Here is an 18,340-nt window from a genome sequence, read left to right as displayed (position 1 = left end):
TTGGCCCGTCTCCCACCTGGCTGACATCAGGGCTCAGGGTTGGTCCCCTAAAGACCCAACTCAAGTCCACTGCCCACCACTGCCAGGCTGCCCCCACACCCCAAGCCCAGGACCCCTAAGCAACAAATGCTGCATTGTCCCCCCAGCTGGCCTAGCCGGAGAGACAGTGGCTCTTTCCCAAGGCCCGCTGGCCTGCTGACTAATCCTGCAAGCCACTCACGTTGGCGGGGCCCAGGGCAGCGGTGGTGGCAGGGCCTCGGAGCCGCAGGGAGGGGCAGGGGCCGCTTTGTGGCAGAGCCCCCAAACAGGATGCGGCGGTGCCCCCTCCCCGCCCCCAGCCTCCCATCCTCAGCCTGCGCGTCCTGCCTTCACCCTGGCCCCCCTCCTCCATCCCATAGGAGGCTGCTGGTGCATCTGGGACTGGGGTTGGGGTGGGGGGAGAGAGGAAGTCAGGGGGAGGGATGCGGAGGGAAGGGCCCTGGTCACCTCAGCACTGCAAGCCTGCCCTTGGTCTCCTCTCCAGCCTGCTCCCCCCACCGTCTTAAGTTGCTGCAGACAGAGCTGGGGGCTTTGGTCACTGTGGCAGCGGTCGGCCGAGAAACGGGTGGGTGTCTCTCCAGCACAAAGAGTGTGCGCCCAGCAGCGCCATCGCCTAGCAACGGCCTCCCTCTCTCTTGGCATCACCCGTCCTGGGGGTGGGTGCCAGGGAGAGAGAACAAGGCCATTAAGATCCGCAGGAGTGGGGGAAGGAGGCTTGGGTCCGGGGCTGAAGCCAGTGGGTATGGGTGGGGTGGCCAGAGGGGAACGGAGCCCAGGGCACCAGGCAATGCCTGTGCCTCCCTGGCCCTGCCCTGGGGACCCTCCCCGGCCCTGCTCAGGTGATCCAGGCAGAGCTGGCAGCAGGAACTCCGCGGGACCCTGAGCTGCGCTTCAGATGGGAAGGGTGGGCTTGCAGGACAGAGAGTGGTCTGTGGCCTAGGCCGAGGTGTCCCTTTGGTTGACCTCATGCCAACTTCGCTGGGCCCGGACGGGGCTAAGGGGCCTCTGGAAGGGCCCCCTGGGCTGGGGGGGACCAGAGAGAGGAAAGAAGGCTCTGTGGGGCTGTCGATGGAACTCTGGCTGCCGGGAAGGGGGCGGGGTAGTGGCGGGCGGGGGCAGGCAGCTGGGCCGTCTGTAGGCTAAACAGTCTGTTCTAAGAAGCCAAACAAGAGCAGCTCTCAGAGTCAGAGAGGCTGGAAGCCCCCCAGGCTGCTGGTTGCCCTCGAATGGGGGCTTTGTGGGGAGGGAGGAAGAGCGGCGGGGGCTCCAGGGGAGATAAGCTTGCAGCCTTCTACTTCCCAGGGACGGCTGGGCTCAGGCCAGCCTGAGGACACAGTGCCCCAGCTCCCAAGCCCTTCCGTCCACTCTGCCCTCAAAGCCACAGGGCCCCAGGCTGGACAGGACACCAGCCACAGGCCAGGAAGGGCCAAAGGTAGCCAGGAGGGCAAAGCCCAGGTGCATCTGGGCACTGCCAGGATGTGGCACAAGAAAGGCCCGTGGGCACAGGGGTAGTTCTACCTAGTTTATTGTTTTCCAAGAAGGGTCTTCTACGGGGGAGCACCTGACCGGGATTGGGGGGGTGGACAGGGCAACCAGGGTACGTCAGAGAAGGAGGAGGACAGAGAGAGAAATGCTCCTGGAGAAGAGACGGCACCTGGAGGAGGCTTCCAGGGCTGGGCCCATCCTGTGCAGAGAAGAGCCCGGTTGCTGGCCCCCAAGGCCCCCGTCCAGGATGGGCGATGCCGAGAGGGGCAAAGTATAGTGTAGTCGGGCTCCAGATGGAGAGGGGAGAGTGAGGCTGGGACCAGGTGAGGTTCTGGCTCCCAGCCGGCGGGATGGAGAGTTTCTGGGCAGCTCTGAGGACCTGGAGGATCACCGCCCCCCAGCAAGAGGACGGGCGGGCCGGCCCCCGAGAAGGGGCTCGGCCAGGGGGCTCCGACATACCCAGACCCCAGCCAGGGGAACCAAGTCCATCTCTGGACAGAGCTCCCCCTGCCACGGCCGGCCAGCCTCAGCAGGGCGTGCCCAGGGCCAGGAGCGGTGGCGCCTCCCGGGGCTTGTGGAAGTAGACAGGGGCGGACAGCCCCGTCTGGAGCTTGGCATCTGGGCCGTCGGTGGCCGCCGCCCCGCCGCAGCCCTCGCAGCAACAGCAGCAGCAGCAGTCCAGGAAGGCGCGGCCCAGGGGCCGGCACACGCACAGGAGGAGCACGGGCGTGACGGCCGCCTTGAGGAAGGGGGAGAGCTGGCCGACCAGGCCCAGGAGGTCCAGGGTCCGGCGGGTGAGCGTGGCCGAGAGGTAGGCGGCCACGACGTTGCACACGTTCTCGGGGAGGGTGCAGAGGGCGTAGACGGCGGTCAGGCCCACCACGGTGCTGCTGAGCTGGCCCTCGCGCTGCTCCTGCTGGCCCGGCCGGCACTCCGGCTTTCTGCCGGGCGGGCCCCACACCCGCCACGTCACCAGCTGGCACGTGACCGTGAAGAGGATGGGCAGGCAGAAGTAGCAGCCGAAGGACCACCACATTCGGGCGTTCTGGTAGGTCAAGACCAGCGAGTAGAGGGACTCAGGCAGGCGGGCCGAGGGCTTCATGACGCACGCATCCACAGGGCCCGCAGCGGGGCCAGGCTCCTGCACCAGCTGCCAGAGCAGGAGCTCGGGCACAGCCAGCGTCATGGAGCCCACCCAGATGACCGCCAGCTTGGCCAGGATGGACGGGCACGGCTCGATGGGCCTGGCCTTGGGCAGGGTGCTGGTGGCCACGTGGAAGCGGTCAATGCCCAGGGCGCAGAGGCTGAAGGTGGTGACGCCTAGAGCGGAGACCTGCAGGGGGGCGTGGGGGGTGGGGGAGAGGCGGGGGTCAGCCCCAGGCAACCGAGGGGCTGGCTCAGACTGGAAGTGCACGGCAGGTGTGCGAAGGACAGTGGTGGCACCGCCATTCAGGGGCATTTCAGATCTCACGGCCAGCGTCTGACGGGACAAACCGGGCTCAGGCGGGACCAGGGCCTTGGTGGACGGCAGAGCTGAGGTTCCCCTGCAGGCCGCCCGACTCCCGCCGCCCGCTGCCTTGCCTCTGGGCCCAGGGATGAGCGACCTGGGCCCTACAGCCCCTTGTGCTCCTGAGACTTTGGGAAATCATCTCTGAGGACAAACATGGACAGAGACGTAGGGCTCCTGGGCCTGCGGGTCCTTGGATGGCCTCACCCACCACGTCCATGGGGGGAGTGGCCTTGGGGGACACAGGGCACACACTCTCCCGCCCTCCTCACCCTGCCCGGAGAGGCCCAGGGCCAGCCCGAGTGGGGAAGCAGCCCCTCCAGGCAGGCCTGTGCCCACCTCCCCGCAGGCAGCTCACAGAGCACACAGGAAAACCACCCTGTGAGCAGAGAGGAAGCCAGAGCAGCAGGGAGGAAAGTGCCAGAGAGAAGTGACGGGGCTGGGGGTACTCCCAGCTCAGATGATGTCTGGGCACACTCAGGGCTGTGCTCAGTTCCCCTCCGTCCACGCACTCCCCTCTCCAGCTGGCTCCCACCCCCTCTCCAGGCAGGCCCCAGGCCAGGGCTCAGGCAAAACAACACGCCCCCTCCTTTCCTACACCTCAAAAATGGCCCCAAGCTGTATTCAGCTGCCTCCTGCTCCCTCCTGGGGTCTCCTGGGGCCTCCCCACAAAAGGGTGCTGGGCGGTGCATTTGTCCCTCCACTCTCACCCGTCACCCCAGCCTCCAGGGAGGGCTCAGGGGTCACCTCTGTCCTCCAGGCCGTGGAGGGGGTTAGGCCGCGGCCTGCGTATCAGGTGTGTTGGGACCCACAGTCGGGCAGGGGGCAGGGCCGGGCTCTCCTCGGCCACCAGCTCCATGCAGACAAGCGCTCACAGGGGTCTTAGACCTTTCTCAGTAAAATCCACCACGTACTGAATTCTTTCAGTTCGAAGCCCTTTGTAGACGTCACACATGTGAGCCTTCAGGGACTCACTCAGCTATGGTGATGGCGGTCAGCCCCGACTCACAGAGGGGGAAGCAGAGGTTTGGGCAGGTTAAGTGGCTAACCACGGCCACTCAGCAGAGCCCGGGCTCTGACCCAGTCTGCCCCGTTCCAAGGCCCTGGGTCTGACCTCCCACAGCTCTCCTGGGCTCTGAGCGCCAGGTCACTAAGATGCAAGGGCTGTCCCCGGCCGGAGGGCCTCTTTCAGGTCTGAGCAACTTTGGGCCACCGTTAGGTGGTCTCCCTGGGTTGGGAAGGACAGGAAAGGGCTGTGCCACCCGCTGAGCCTCAGAGAGTCCGTCCGGATATGAAACCATCGCTAGGTCACGGGACGGGGGCAGAGCTGGGAATAGGACGGTGTCCAGACGCTGATCCTGATTCCTTCCCCACCCAGGCCGGCTGCCCGCTCACTCAGCATCTCCCATTCTCTCGGGAGGAAAGCAGCCTTTGGGGGGAGGGAGGCCACAGTCACCCCAGCGCTCATTATTCCTCCTCCCACAACGTAAGCAACATGAAAAAGGCTGCAGCCTGATTTCCTGTTCCTAGGCAGACATGTTGGCCTTGCTGTGTCCCACGTAAATGCACACATATTGGTATATTTTTGCACTGTTTTGATTAAGCTGTATCCGTGTGATCTACACATCTATCAACACCTACGTGCTCAGCCCAGTGTGGAAGTTCCCAGGGGTGGGGCCAGTGGTCACCTTGGAGCCGCAGCTGGAGGGCCAACTGGTCTACCCTCTGGTCAGGAGACAGTGAAATGGGAGAGGAGCTGTGACCTGCCCAGGGACACCCCAATATGCCAGGGACAGAAGCTGACACTAGAGCCCCAGCTTTAGCTCCAGCCCCAGAACCAGGTGTCTCCTTCCAGAGGATGGAGGAGGCGGCTGATGGTGATGGCAGCGACGAGGGTCGCAGTGAGGGAGGGTCTTTCCTTCCTTCCGTGTTTGCACTCCCGGGAGTGGATACAGACTTGACCCCAGGGCCCTGACACCCGCCTGCTCGCTCGGGTACCTGAGAGCTCCCAGGAGCCAATCCTGCATTTGTCTTGGGGGAGAAGCAGCGAGACAGAGCCCCAGGCCTGCGGGGCCTCGTGCACCCTCGCAGCCCACATCCGGCAGCGCCCCCCCACCCAACCCCGTGGGCTCTAGCGGGACACACACTCACCTCCACGAAGGGCACAGCCCGGCAAGACACGTCACCCAGCAGCCTCTGCTTGGTGATCTCGTGGAAGATGATGACAGGGAGGCAGAAGAAGAGGACCAGAAAGTCCCAGAGGGCCAGGCTGGCGAGGATGGAGTTCCAGGCGCTCTTCAGGTAGTAGCTGTGCCACACGATGCACATGACCGCCAGGTTGCCCACGATGCCCACGGCAAACAGCACCAGGGCCAGGAGCAGCACGGTGTAGGCCCCGTAGGAGCTCTCCGTCACCGGGTACAGGGGGTTCTGGATCTGCAGCCGCCGGCCCGGCGTCCCCGTCGTGTTGCCCCGAGGCTCCTGCCTGCTGCCCCCAGGGACCACAGCCCAGTCCGGGTGGGCGCTGGCGGCCACCTGGGGCTCGGTGGGCTGCGGCCCGGTGGGGCGGATGGGCCGGGGGTACTCAGCCCACTCCTCGGGCGCGTACTGCTGCACCCCCTTGGCCTCCTCCTCCTCCTCGGTGCCACGCCTGGACCGGCTCGGCTGCTCCTGGGTCGCGGCCTGTCGACCACCCCGGCGCAGGGGGACGCCCCCGGGGACCCTGCCGGGACCCGCCGCTAACGCCACGGCGAGAGAGATGGCCAGAGGCCACGGCCACCGCATGGCCGGATGAGCGGCAGTGGCTGCCCACGAGCGGAGGCGAGGCCGGACCGAGTGCAGGGCCGACTCGACGGGCAGCTGGCTGGTGGGCCCGCCCCCATCGGGCGTCTGGCATTGCCAGCCGGCTCCAGCACCCCGCTCCATCCCCACCCCTCAGCCACCAGGCAGGGCAGGGCTGGGCCCTCTGCTGGACACAGGGCGCTCTGTGCCATCCGCAGGACACGCCTCCCCGGGCCCCCGGGCAGCGGCGCTCAGACCTGTGGGGCCCCCAGAGGCCGGGCGCCCCCGGCCTCAGACGCTGGGGTCCTGGGGGCGCGGGGCGGGGGCGGGGTGGGGTGGAGGCAGGGCGCCGGCCCCTCCTCAGCAGACCGGATAATCACTGTCGCTGTCGTTTACTGAACCTGATGAGATCCCGCGCTCAGCCGGCTTCTGGATGAACCCTCACCACGGCCCTGCGGGGCGAGCGCCCTCATTCCCGTGTCTCGGGTTAGAGAGGTGGCCAGTCACTCAGAGCTAAACCTGGCCCAGCTGGCCCGGGGCCTGGGCCTGACTCCAGACCTTCTGACCATCGCTGTTCTAGGTGGGCACGGGTCCACCTGCTTCCTGCGAACCACACAAAGTTTCCCTGGAAGGAGCAGCCGCCCAAAACTTAAAGCACCGCATTCTGATCCGGACACAAGGTGGATGGACATTTGCAGTAACAGGTCTTTCCTGAGCACCTGCTGGGTTCTAGACACTCAGTACAAAAATGTAAAAGACCTCTGCCATCAAGGAGCCTTCAGTGCAGGGCAGGGGGGAATAAATATGTAAATAAATAATTATAGCTCAGGGATGGATGCTATGAAAAGCAAGGGGCCAGCCGCCGAGGAAGCCCAAAGGAGCCTGGAGGCACCTGGAGGGCCTCCCAGAGGGGGCGACTTTTAAATGGACCTTGAAGAGCGGCTTCAAGCTCCCCAGACAGCCAACAGGGAAGGAAGCGTGCTCAGGCAGAAGAAGCAACACTTGCAACGCCACGGGGGTGTGACAGCAGGGTGCAGCGAGGACAGCAAGGCGGGCAGCAAGGGAGCAGCGAGGGGCGTGCGGGCGAGGAGCCTGGGAGGCGAGAAGAGGAAGGACAGGGAAGGGCCTTGTACGCCAGGCCCGGGGCGTACGCCTTACCTTGGAGGAGCTGGGGGGCTGCGGCTTGCTGAGCAGAGGACGTGGCTTGAGCACATCCCTGGGGAGGGTCCCTGACGGCGGCTGGGGTCACGCAGCCTGGGGCAGGGGCACCTGTCGAGACGCAGCTGTCTAGAAGATGGTGAGAAACGGAGCTCAGGAAAGCCGAAGGCTGTGCGTGGGAGGGACAGGTCAAAGCTGAGCCCAGGCCTGCGGTGGACAGCGAGACACTCACCTGGGCAGGAAAGGTGAGGAGTCTGGTGGGAGGTTGGGCGAAAACCTCTGCTTGTGCAGGTGAGTGGTCTGGGTAGAGATGCAGGAAAGAGTCACCTGCGGCCTAAGAGAAAGGCTGCAGCAGGATGCAGAGATACGGGGGTTGAGGTGGGGCTGCGGCTGCCCAGGGGTGTGCAGACACTTAGCGGGGAGGGCGCAGGGTGAGGCCCCAGGAGCTCCCACACTCATGAGAAGACGAAGAGAAAGTGAGGAGAGGAAGTGGCTGGGTTCCCGCTCTCTCGAGGCCAGAGAGGGAAGGCGGGCCATCTGGGTGGCCAGAGTCAAAGGTAACTCACATAGTCAGTCAGCAGACACCAGCCAGGGCTCCCGGAGTGGGACCAACCCAGAACTGACTTTCCTAGAAGACCTTCTGACCAGAAAGCTCTGTCCTACCCGGAGGCCCAACGTGCTGTGTGAAAACAGGGGTCCAGGGAAAGGGGGAGGAGGAGGAAGAGGAAGAAAAAACCTCACGCACCCTCAGACAAGATAAGGGAAGCATCTTGGGCTTTTGGAAGATCTTACCTTTCTGCCTTCTTCTCGTTTATTCTTTGTGTTGGGACAGGGACATGTGGGCTGCAGGGCCGGGCTTGTCTAGGCTTCAGAGTGTCACAGCGAAGATGAGAGGTCCATCGAGAAGTCAGATCAGACAAGGACCAAACTGGCCCCTTCGTTGTCACCACCCCAGCCTCCACGGCGGAGGGAGGCCAGGCCTCCTACCTCCACCTCCCCGGCCTCAGGAAAGGGCCGAGGAAGGACTGCAGGAGATGCACGGAGTGCCCCGCCCTCGGCCTGAGCATCCTGGGGTCCACCCTCGGAATGTGCTTCCCGAATCCTGGAGGGCTGCCCCCCAGCCCACCCCGCAGCAAGTCAGCGCCTTCCCACCTGCGGCTCCCGGCACTTAGCTGCTGTCCTTGGAACCCACCACCTGCCTCGTGGTGGTTCGGGCAAACAGAGCCATCACCATCCATGTGGTGAGCCCTCGCCAGTGCCAGGCCACGGTAACCGCTTGCTAGAATCATCATACTTCACCTTTACATTCTTACCCCAGCTCAGAGAGGTAAAGTAACTTTCCCAAGGACACACAGCTGGGATCCAAATTGCAGGTTTGTCCAACTGCAAAGCTGAAATTCTTAGCCACTCCTTTGCATAGCCTGACAGAAGTTCCGAAGGGATCCTGAAGAGGCTCTACACCAACTCTCGTATTTTTCAGATGTGGAAACTGCAACCAGAGAAGTCGAGCGCCAGGGCCAGGCACACACCAACACAGCGCCGACCCCAGCCCGTCAGCCCTCTGCTCTGAATATTCCCTACTGACTGCACCTCGGCGCAGGAGCTCCATAAACCCTGGCCGCTGCAAGGGCACCCCGTCTGCCAGTCCTGGGCTCCCTTGGCTCTTTGGGGCATGGGGATGTCAGAGGCCACTAGGTGGAACCAGATGTTCAGAGATGGAAGTTCAGGGCTGCCTGCGCTCCGAGCCCTGCCCACAGACCCTGCGGCTGTCCTACACCGGGTGGGTTCCCCGGGCCGACCCCGGGGGCTGTGGAGATGCACCTGCCATTCCACCCCACCCTCCTGGGGGTGCCCAACTCGGCCCCCTCACGGGTCGGCCTCCCCAGCCGAGACTCCTGTCCTGGACTCAGAGGCAGGCCACGCAGAAGGCGAAGATTTCCCAGCCCTTAGGACCGTCTCTCCTCCTTCCCCGGAATTCCCCATCCTCCTCCCTGGGAATTCCCCAGCGAGCTGGCCGCCGGGAAGGTCCTGGGGCGGGAGGCGGTGGGAGCGGGGCTGGGGCTGTCCCCTGGCGTGCAGCGTGGAGGCGGGTGAGGGCCTTGGGGCTGCCGGGGAGGTGCCGCCCGAGAAGACAGTTCAGAGTTGACATTTTCTTGAGCAAGTTCCACTAGCCGGCATTGTCCAGCGAACGGAACCACACAGTCCAGATATGACTTCTTCTATGGTTCTGCCACTTACGAGCTGTGTGACTTTGGTCGAGTACTGAACCTCTCTGGGCCTTGGCTGTAACGAGGGGACGGTAACAGACTAAATGGGCTCGTCTATGTCCATCGCTAGAACGGCGTCTGGTACACAGGAAGCACTAGATGAGGATGCGCTGTTGCCATGGTAACTCACTTACTACCACAGCCTCACGAGGCAGATGCTGTTATTATCTGCACTTTACAGATTTGGAAACTGAAGGACAGAGGGGGAGGAGGCAGCCGAAGAGGTGGAGGGGGGCAAATTTGAGACAAGCCCTCCCCCACCCCACCCCTTCCCTGCCAGCTGGCACCAGACCTGGGTGGGGTGTCCTCGGGACCCCACTGTGCCAGCCCTCTGGGCTCCGGGCTCCTGGGGCCCAGGGGCACTGGGGGACAGGTGAAGGGCCATGGTTAGGTGTGCTTCTAAAGGTCAGAGGGGGGCTTCCCTGGTGGGGCAGGGGTTAAGAATCTGTCTGCCAGTGCAGGGGACACGGGTTCGAGCCCTGGTCCGGAAGATCCCACATGCCGCAGAGCAGCTAAGCCCGTGCGCCACAACTACTGAGCCTGCGCTCTAGAGCCCGCGAGCCACAGCTACTGAAGCCCACATGCCTAGAGCCCAAGCTCCGTAACAAGAGAATCCACCTCAGTGAGAAGCCCGTGCACCACAGCGAAGAGTAGCCCCCGCTCACCGCAACTAAAGAAAGCCAGTGCGCAGCAACAAAGACGCAGCAACAAACACCCAACGCAGCCATAAATAAATAAATAAATAAATTTCTAAAAAAAAAAAAACAATGACCATTTAAAATAAAATAAAATAAAGGTCAGAGGGTCAGGACCCGCTCCCAACTCTGGGACGAGCCAGCCATCAGTCATCATTCCTCGTCCAAATGCCCGCTGAGCACCTACCGTGTGCCAGGCATTGTCGCAGACACTCGGGAAACAGTGAACAGCATGGGCATGACCTCTGCCCCCCGAGAGTCACATTCAAGGAAGGAGGCAGCCACTGAAAAAACTAACCCCCAAATAGCATAACTATAAATTGTGAGGAAGGACACGGGAAAAGGAGAGGGTGTCGTGCCATCCTGGAATCTCTCTGCCCTTCAGTTTTCTCTTGGGTAAAAGGTCGGGGGTATCACCGGCACCTGAGGCCTCCCAAGGATGCTGTCTCAGTAGAATGCGGGCACTGTGAAGGCGAGGTTTCCACTGTCATGAGCGTCAGTGCTTCTCAAAGTGTGGTCCCTGGATCGCCAGCCCTGGGGAGCTGATTGACACGCTGGCTCAAGCAGACACTCGGGCGGGACCGGCACCCCACGCTTCAGCAAACCCTCCGGAGGATTTCGATGCAGTGCGTCAGGAACGCCCGCTGCGTGGAACAGACAGGGTGGAATGGAGGCTGAGCTTGTAGGAGGGGGCAGACACAGGGAATGCTGACCCTGGGGAGCTCCTGGACCTCAGACCCACCCAACTCCGACGAGCAGGGCCTGTCTCCCCGTCTGCTTCCTCAGCGCCTGGCATCCAGGAGCTGCTTGGAACGTGTGTGTAAGGAAAAAAGAACACACCGTCAGCAGAGGCACAGAACTACCCACCAAGTCCTCCCTGCTCGGGGATCCCAACCTCCCCTCAGTGAAGGAGCTGGGGCGAGGAAACCCCTGGCCTCCTCGACAGAAGGAAGACTTACAGCGGCCCAGATGGTCAGTGGGAAGACTTCCCACCACCCCAAGACGCTCCTTCCCTGGGACTCGCTATTCCTCTCCCCAGCATGGTGCTGGCTCCCCGAGACTGTCAGGTGCCAATCAGGTCTCCCCACCTCCCCGCTGTCTCCCACAGCCCAGCCAAGGCAAGGCTGGGATGCTCAAACACAGGGAAGGGCTCAGGATGCCACGGTGAGATAAGCACAGCCTGTTATGAGGAACCGATAATCTGGCCTGCAACGTGTCATCCCGCCCTCCAGACCCCAGGGCACCTCCGCTGAGCTCCGGCCAGCACTCGGCACCCTGAGCTCACCATAGACGATGCTCTCTTCCCGTGGTGAAGTCAGGTCCTCTTACCTAAAGATGGCCCTCCAGGTTAGCGTCTCCCGGTAAGGACCCTCCCATAACAGCATAACTTTGGGACCCAACTGGCTGGCCCCATCAGAGCAAAATCCCAAATTTTTATAAGATACTTACACACTGTTGGAGGCGAGTGAGTCGTGCTGGCCTTTATTTAACAGATGATTACTGATGCCCATTATGTGCCAGACTCAAAAGCACCTGTTACTAACGCACAACCAGCCATCTTTGAAGAGGTCACTCCATCCCAGGCAGCCCCATCCAGTTTTAGACGGCTCGAACGTGGAAGTTGCTCCTTTATTAGAAATGTGACTCCAGGAAAATCCACTTGTCCCCTGGAGGAGACAGAACACACCCAGGATCCAGGTGGGGGAAGCGGTCAGCAGACATAAATTCAAATCCATAAGGAGTAGAACAGGTGGAGGTGTGTGAGGGTGACCAGAACGGGAACGCTGGGGCCAACCAGCCGGTCTTGGGGAATCAAAGAAGGCTTCCTAGAGACGAGCCTTGGAAGGGGTTTCTCCTGGAGCAGAGTCCGGGTGGAGGAGGGGATGCTCCTTTGGCAGAAAGGAGGTGGAGCCAAAGTTCCAGCAGGAAGGTGGCTGGTGGGGAGGAAAGGTTGATTCCAGAAAGATCCCTCCAGCTGGTGGAGCAGAGGGTCACCCAGCGGGAGGAGGGAGCCTGGCCCCCAGCATCTCAAGACCAGGAACTGAGGGGCAGGGCAAGGGTGGGGTGAGGCTGGAGGAGCCTGGGAAACCCATGCAGGGCAACCCCTCGCCCTGTTCCTCCCCGTCTGCCCCTCCCCAAGTGATCCCGGGCAGGAGGGCACCTGAGTCCCTGCACATTCTGTAGCTTTCCCTACAGAAGCCTCTACAGGGTTCCCATCCTCGGGCAGCTAGAGGGCTCTCTGGAGTCTGGAACCTGGTTCCAGAGCCCTGGGGTGGGCGGGGAGGGTCAGAATGAAATCTTCGGGGAGAGCCAAGGCCCGGCTGTGACTGTGACAGGGGGGCCTGCAGGAAGCCACTGCAGCTTCTGCTTGGGGGGTGAGTGTCTGGGAGACAGGTGAGCTCCAGACAGCACAGGCCCCTCGCCCCTCGCCCCCAGGTGCTGGCACTGGCGCCCCCCTCCCACTCACACAGCCTCGGGAGGCGGGGCTGAGACAAGCCGATTACTCACTGCCAGGTGCCCTGGCCGTGTCCTTTGGGCCTTCTTGCCCTGATGTCCTGCCACAAGCTGCCAGCCAGGCTCAGCACAAAGGGACACGGAGCCGAGCCGAGGAGGAGGGCTCGGCCCTACCCGGGTGGCACCTGCCCGGCTGGCATCAGGGCACAGGCTGGGGTGCTGAGGGAGGATGGTTCGACTTCTGCTCCGGGGACCTTCTGAGCCCAAGAGTTGCTCTGACTTCCTCCCGCTCTGGGGTGGGTGGGTGGTCCGGACATAGCATGAGACGGAGGCACGCAGGGTTCAGGCTGTGTAGCCTGGGGCAAGTCACTTTACCTTCTGGCCCTCAGCCTTCCTGGCTGTAAACCCTACCTCAAAGTGTTGTACTGAACATCAAACTGCAGGGCTAAGTGGCGTTCCCGACACACAGTGGGCTCCTCATCAATGTCCACCTCCTCCTTCACAGTCACCTCATCCCCTGGTCCCAAGAAGAGCCATCCTCAAGTGGCCCCGGACCCTTATGTGCCTGCAGTCCCCCTGGAGCCCCCGTGTTGGGAGGTCCCTGGGCCTGCCGTCCCGCCTGCCTGGAAACGGGCTGTGACTCAGAGTGCTGAGGGCCCTGGGGCCACGCGGCCAGGAGCCCAGCACCTGAGGGCCCCTCCTAGGGTGAAAAGTCACTGCATGCCCTACTCAGTCATTGCCCAGATTGGGGTGAAGAGGGGGGCAGTGCTTCAAAGGAGGGGAGAAAGACGGGGTGGATTTCCTCCCTGTATGCAAGGGAGGCTAAGGACAAACTCGGAGCCCTCACCGCGGCCGGGTCTTTCCCACCCGGAATCGCAGCCCAGGCTCTGTTCCCAGGAACAAGCAGGGCCAAGCCAGCTGCCCCAGACCTAGGGTGAGACTTAACCTGTGGACGAAGAGAATGGTTTCTGGCCCAGGCAAGACCCCCCACCTCTGGACGTCCCTGGTTGCGGGGGTCGAATCTGGCCCCCTCCTGATTCCCCCTGGACTCGCTTTTTTTTTCCCTCTACTGTCCAGACCAGCACAAAGTCTGCGGGTCTGCAGACTGGACTGGATGGCGTCCTCAATCTTAGGAGCTGGGAGGAGGTCCTCTGCTGAAGCCGCCGACATGAGTACAGACTCAGGGAGGCAGGTGCCCGCTGACCCGGCCCCGGCCCCACCCCCGTCCCAGCGCAGCCCCTGACATCCTGACGCTAAGTGTCACTTCCTACACAGCACCGCGGGGCTGCGCTGGCTTCAGCCAAGGCCGTGCTCAGGGCTCAGGACTCACAACAAAAGCACCCCAAAACCAGGGGTCTTGAAAATGTGAGTGTGCGTTTCCTCAACCCCCCAGGGTTACCCCGAAACCGACCTAGATTGTGCCCGTCTCCCTGTATGGACATCCCTCCGCATGCAGCCACGTTCGTATGAACCAGCAGCAGCCCTTGGGCTCAGCCTGGTCCTCTGACGGCGGAACCGACAGGAGATCCCATTCTCCTGGCCCTCGGCCTGTCCCAGGATGCGTTGCCTTTCTCCAGGTCTCCCTCTGGGGGTGTCTGACTGCCACTGCCCAGGACGCCCTCCAGGGTGGGCCCATGAGGCCAAAGTCTGGCCAGGCTCCTGGAACTTGGACACGACACCCTGGCCAACAGCACGGGCCCCCTGCCTCCCCTGGGGGGAGGACCCTCACTGGCCCCCGGCCCTCACCTGTGAAACGTGGCTTTGCTAGGGGAACTCTCAGTCCCTTCCAACCCCAGAATTCCCTAGAGGAACTTCCGTGGACCACACCGAGTTGATTTTTTGCCTGTTTGCTTTTGTTGGTTGTTTTTTGTTTTTTCAGAGGATGAGGGAAAATTCTGGACCCCTGTTGGCCTAACGGTCCACAGAAAGCTGGCACTGGACACCGCAACCTGCTGGACCTTTTCCCTTTGCCCATCTCCACCAGGGGGTGGAGGGAAATGGAGACGGCGGCAGCCCTGGCAGAGGCAGGAGGGGGCACCCATCTCACTTGTGCAGGTGCGCGTGTATGCGTCTGTGGGCCTCTGTGCTCAGTACGGGGCAGTGTGTGTCGCCCTCCATGGCAGACTCACAGAGCTCGCCACATGCAGCTGTAAAAAGAGATTTATATTTCTCTCCGGAACGGCTGGGGCAGGGGTGTGGTCCAACAGATGGCTGGCATGTTACAGGTGTGTCTGGCTGGAAGAGGCATCTGGCCCAGCCTCCTGATTGGCTGTCAGTGAGTCACGGCGGTTGGGTTCCTGGAGCAGGCTCGCTGGCTGTCATGGAGCCGGGGTCATGCCCTGCCTTATCTTTACCGCCTTCTCTGCCGGCGCAGACGGACAATATTCCCCGTGTCGGCAGTGGCGCTCGCAGACTGCTGACTCCGGGTCAGTGGGACATGCCCTCTGGGTAGTCTTCCTGGCGGGGCGTGGGTTCACCTCGACCTCGCCGCGCCTTGACACTGCAGCCCACCCGGGTCCAACGGCCCCGCGTGGGAGCGATTCGAGGGGCCAGCTTGCCAGCTGACTGAAACCTGGCAAAGCCACAAAGGGGTTTCCTCAGTTCCCGAAGACCCACCTGAACTGACCAGCAGCATAAAAATGTTTGTGGGTAAACATTCTAGAAACCAGCTCCGGGCTCTGGGAAGGGCCTCCAGGGAGATGGGCAGGGAGGTGTTGTCATGGTAACTTGGCAATCTTCTGAGGCTCTGGCAGAGAGGAGGAGAGAGGCAGGTGCAAAGGTCCCGCACCCTGGCTTTTCAGACACAAGGGACCCCTGGGCTTGCGGCCCAGGGGACACGTCCTGCCTCCCAGTCCCACGTCACGTGCACCCACAGAGCTTTTCACCTCCCAGGCCCTTCCAGGAGGGCGGGCCTGACGGCTGTCCCCGGTCCCACATGGACAAAGCAAGGCCTCGACAGGGACGTGCACTGCCCAAGGTCACCAGGTGGAGGCCAGCGGCCAGCAGGAGCAGACACAGGGACTCCGCCTCACCACACCTGACAAAGCCCTCTGTCTGCCTGACTGCTCAACAGCTGCAGCCGCCAGGCCTCCGTTAGGGTCCTGGGGCCACTCGTCTTGGGGACGGGGAGGGGCTGGAACAACCACCTTGACCCAGGCCTGCAACTTCTGAGAAGCTCCAAGGTTTCAGCAAACCACCGAGAGCCTCGCCATCACTCCTCCTCCCCTCTGTCTGCCTACCTGAGCAGAACACAATTTCTGTGTCTGGCGGGGGTGGGCACTGAGCTGGGGAGGCCCTGGCCAGCTCCCTGTGGCTGCCAGACTGTCCGCTGGTACCCTAGGCCCGGCTCCCGCCCGCCAGGCGGGCACAGCGTCTGGGCAGAAGGCCAGGGGGAATTTTCCACCTGCCCGGCTCTGCCGCCCGCGCTGTGGTCTGGGGCGGAGGTTGTCTCGGGCCGCCCACACGGGAACGGCCAGCTCTCGCCTGTTCCACGACAGCCGACAGTGTCTGTCCCCCTTCGGAGACGCAGGAGCTATTGGCTCTGGGTCGTGAAGGCCCCCAGCTCACCCAGTGAGCCCCCGCCTTGAACGGACGGGGAGAATGAGGCACAAGAGAGCAATGACGTGACCGAGGTCATAGGGAGAGGTGGCGGCCGAGCCAGGCCCCAGACTCACGGCCCTTGACCACAGCTTCCAGGCTTCCCGAGCGCCTCTCCTGACCCTCCTCCACCCCAGCTGCACTTGGGCTGCTGGCCCCCTGCCCCCACCACACACACCCTGCCCTCCCTTCTTGGCACGGCTGGGTGGGTCTGCCCTGCCCAGCTCAACATTGAGAAGCAGCTCTGGGGTGTGTGTGTGTGTGTGTGTGTGTGTGTGCGTCCCTGCGCATGTGACAACTGAAACCACGATGGCCACAGAGGCCGGAAGATGGGGAGAGATTACAAGCAGATAGCCGGGGACTCCACACCGGGCGGGGGCGGTAGCGGGTGGAGGGCGAAACCTGCCGAGGGGCCTTGGCGGGCGGCACCCTCCGCTTGCCCCTCCCATCTCTCCCCTTGCTGGAGAGCCAGACCCCCGTGCCGGCCTCAGGCCACCCGCAGGGATGGGGTCAGATGGCGCCCGTGTCCCCGGGCTCGGAGCCCGACGTCTCTCCCGCCCGCGGTGAGGTGACCCAGGTCCACCTGCTCCTGCGAGTAAACAGCAAAGGAAAGGCCCGGGGCTGGGGCGGCCAAAGCTGAAACTGGGTGCCGGGAGCGCATGAGTCACGTTCTCGCTCTGCGGCCGCCAGGGAGGGGAGCGGGAGGGAGGGTGGGGGACCAGGACACTGGCGGGTCCAGGCCCACACTCCCTCCTTTGGGACTCCTGAAAGGTCCTCAGAAATCTCTCCTACAACCTCTTTGTTTCATCGAGTTAGGCGGCTGCACCCTAGAGATGGCCCAGAGAGGGCAAGTGACTTGTCTATAGACACACAGCATAGTAGTGGTCCCAGGACTTCTGAGCTGTGGGTTCAGATCCCAGAGCCGGGAACAGAACTCCAGCAGGCCTGCCCTGCCCTGCCCGGGTCAGACCCACTGCCCGCTGGGGAAAGAGACTTGCAATTGCAGTCATCACAGAGATGCGGTCAAGCCCCAGGACTGCTCTGGGCACTGGACTGACGTCAGCCGGGTGTCCCCCGTCCCAAGAAGCCCCACCCAGTGGTGTGATGTCATGGGCTGGGCTGGACCAGCTCTGCTGGGAGGAACTTTCCACCCGGGGGGAGAGCGGGGCGGAGGGACCCGGATCTGAGTTTGCATCGGCCCAAGACCTAGCTCCGCCCCCCGAAACTTCGTAGGCACCTCTCTGCTGCCCACCTCCTGCTCCCCTCACCTCCCGGTGCTGCTCCCACGGGCGACTGAGTCAGCTCCCGGGCCAAGTCATGAGTAGCATAAAGTCGGGCCTTCCCTGGCTGTGCTGGTATTGTGGTTAGGAGCAGTGGAATCCAGAGAATTCAGAGTTTCGGGTCATTCTAGCAGATCTCAGCCTGTCACCTCAGCCGAGCCCTGGGCAGGTGTCTGGCCTCACAGAGCCTCCTGTGTAAACAGGTCCCCCGCAGGGCTGCTGGGAAGATTAAGTGGAATGACTTGTGTGTAACTCCGGCCCAGGGCCTGGCATGTGGCAACAAGGGCTCAATTTTTGGACGATGGAACGTCCCAGAAGGGGACTCTAGCATTAATAAGCCAAAGCTCAGAACAGTGTAGGGTCCCTGCCTTCCGCTTACTCAGCCACCGACTCTGACAGCCGGGCGCCCTCCGGAAGAGGGCACTCGGGGTGGCAGTAGGAGGACGGAGCTTTCTGTTACCCCGAAACCAAGGCACCTCCTCTCCGCGCCTCTTCACAGGCTGCTGTTCTTACCGGAGCCGTTGCTGCTCAGTCCAACCTCTCCTTCCCGCGGAGCCCGAGGCTCACCCAGACGGCCGGCCCGTCCCCGTCCCCGGGGGGATGAGGGCCTCCTGCGGGCTCCCGGGCGCTCTCTCTGCTCCTTCCTTCTTGCTGTTTGTCGCGGGGCTTATCCCCTTTCTGATCCCAGCGTCCGCCGCCTCCACCTCCCGTCACCTCCACCTCCCGTCACCTCCCACATTTGACTGCAGGCTTCCCTGAGCCAGGGACCTTTTGCATCTAAGCTCCCTGCAGAGGGAAGAGGAAACCTTTGCGAATGCACGAGGAGCGGGCTCTCTGGGATCTGGGCCTGGGAGAGGCCCTGGCTGACCGCACAGCCCAGGAGCCCAGGACAGCCGCGCTGTGTGCTGCTGTCCCGTCTTGGTCATTCGTAGTGCCCCTGTCACCTGCCAGAGTGTCTGCGTTTGAAGAATAAATGTTATAGTCTCCCCACGCCTGAGAGGCCTGGACAGGAGGCCCTGTCTCGCCAGCCAAGGATTTCGTGTTACCCTTCCCTGTGGTCCTTTCCCAGCTGTGCTG

General features: G+C 62.8%; 1 protein-coding gene across 8 annotated transcripts; it reads right to left on the bottom strand.

Moving 5' to 3' along the window:
- Positions 1 to 1,573: 1,573 nt before the first annotated feature.
- Positions 1,574 to 17,909, bottom strand: GPR37L1 (G protein-coupled receptor 37 like 1). 8 transcript variants are annotated; one of them, XM_059943455.1, is made up of 9 exons: positions 17,777 to 17,909; positions 17,252 to 17,479; positions 11,382 to 11,599; positions 10,120 to 10,576; positions 8,284 to 8,459; positions 7,537 to 7,836; positions 7,203 to 7,270; positions 5,183 to 7,099; positions 1,574 to 2,857 (listed from the first exon to the last, which is right to left on the bottom strand). In XM_059943455.1, exons 8-9 carry the CDS (start codon positions 5,954 to 5,956, stop codon positions 2,051 to 2,053), a joined length of 1,581 nt encoding a protein of 526 aa, XP_059799438.1. In that variant the 5' UTR covers positions 5,957 to 7,099; positions 7,203 to 7,270; positions 7,537 to 7,836; positions 8,284 to 8,459; positions 10,120 to 10,576; positions 11,382 to 11,599; positions 17,252 to 17,479; positions 17,777 to 17,909; the 3' UTR covers positions 1,574 to 2,050. The 8 variants fall into 8 exon arrangements, with proteins under 8 accessions (XP_059799438.1, XP_059799430.1, XP_059799440.1 ...); XM_059943447.1 differs by lacking the exons at positions 10,120 to 10,576; positions 11,382 to 11,599; positions 17,252 to 17,479; positions 17,777 to 17,909 and having other exon boundaries at positions 5,183 to 6,588; positions 6,971 to 7,099; positions 8,284 to 9,353; XM_059943457.1 differs by lacking the exons at positions 10,120 to 10,576; positions 11,382 to 11,599; positions 17,252 to 17,479; positions 17,777 to 17,909 and having other exon boundaries at positions 5,183 to 6,541; positions 6,971 to 7,099; positions 8,284 to 9,353.
- Positions 17,910 to 18,340: the final 431 nt, after the last annotated feature.

The sequence above is a fragment of the Balaenoptera ricei genome, chromosome 1 (assembly GCF_028023285.1).
Source record: "Balaenoptera ricei isolate mBalRic1 chromosome 1, mBalRic1.hap2, whole genome shotgun sequence".
Classification (NCBI taxonomy): domain Eukaryota; kingdom Metazoa; phylum Chordata; class Mammalia; order Artiodactyla; family Balaenopteridae; genus Balaenoptera; species Balaenoptera ricei.
This window is presented reverse-complemented; position numbering and strand designations above follow the sequence as displayed.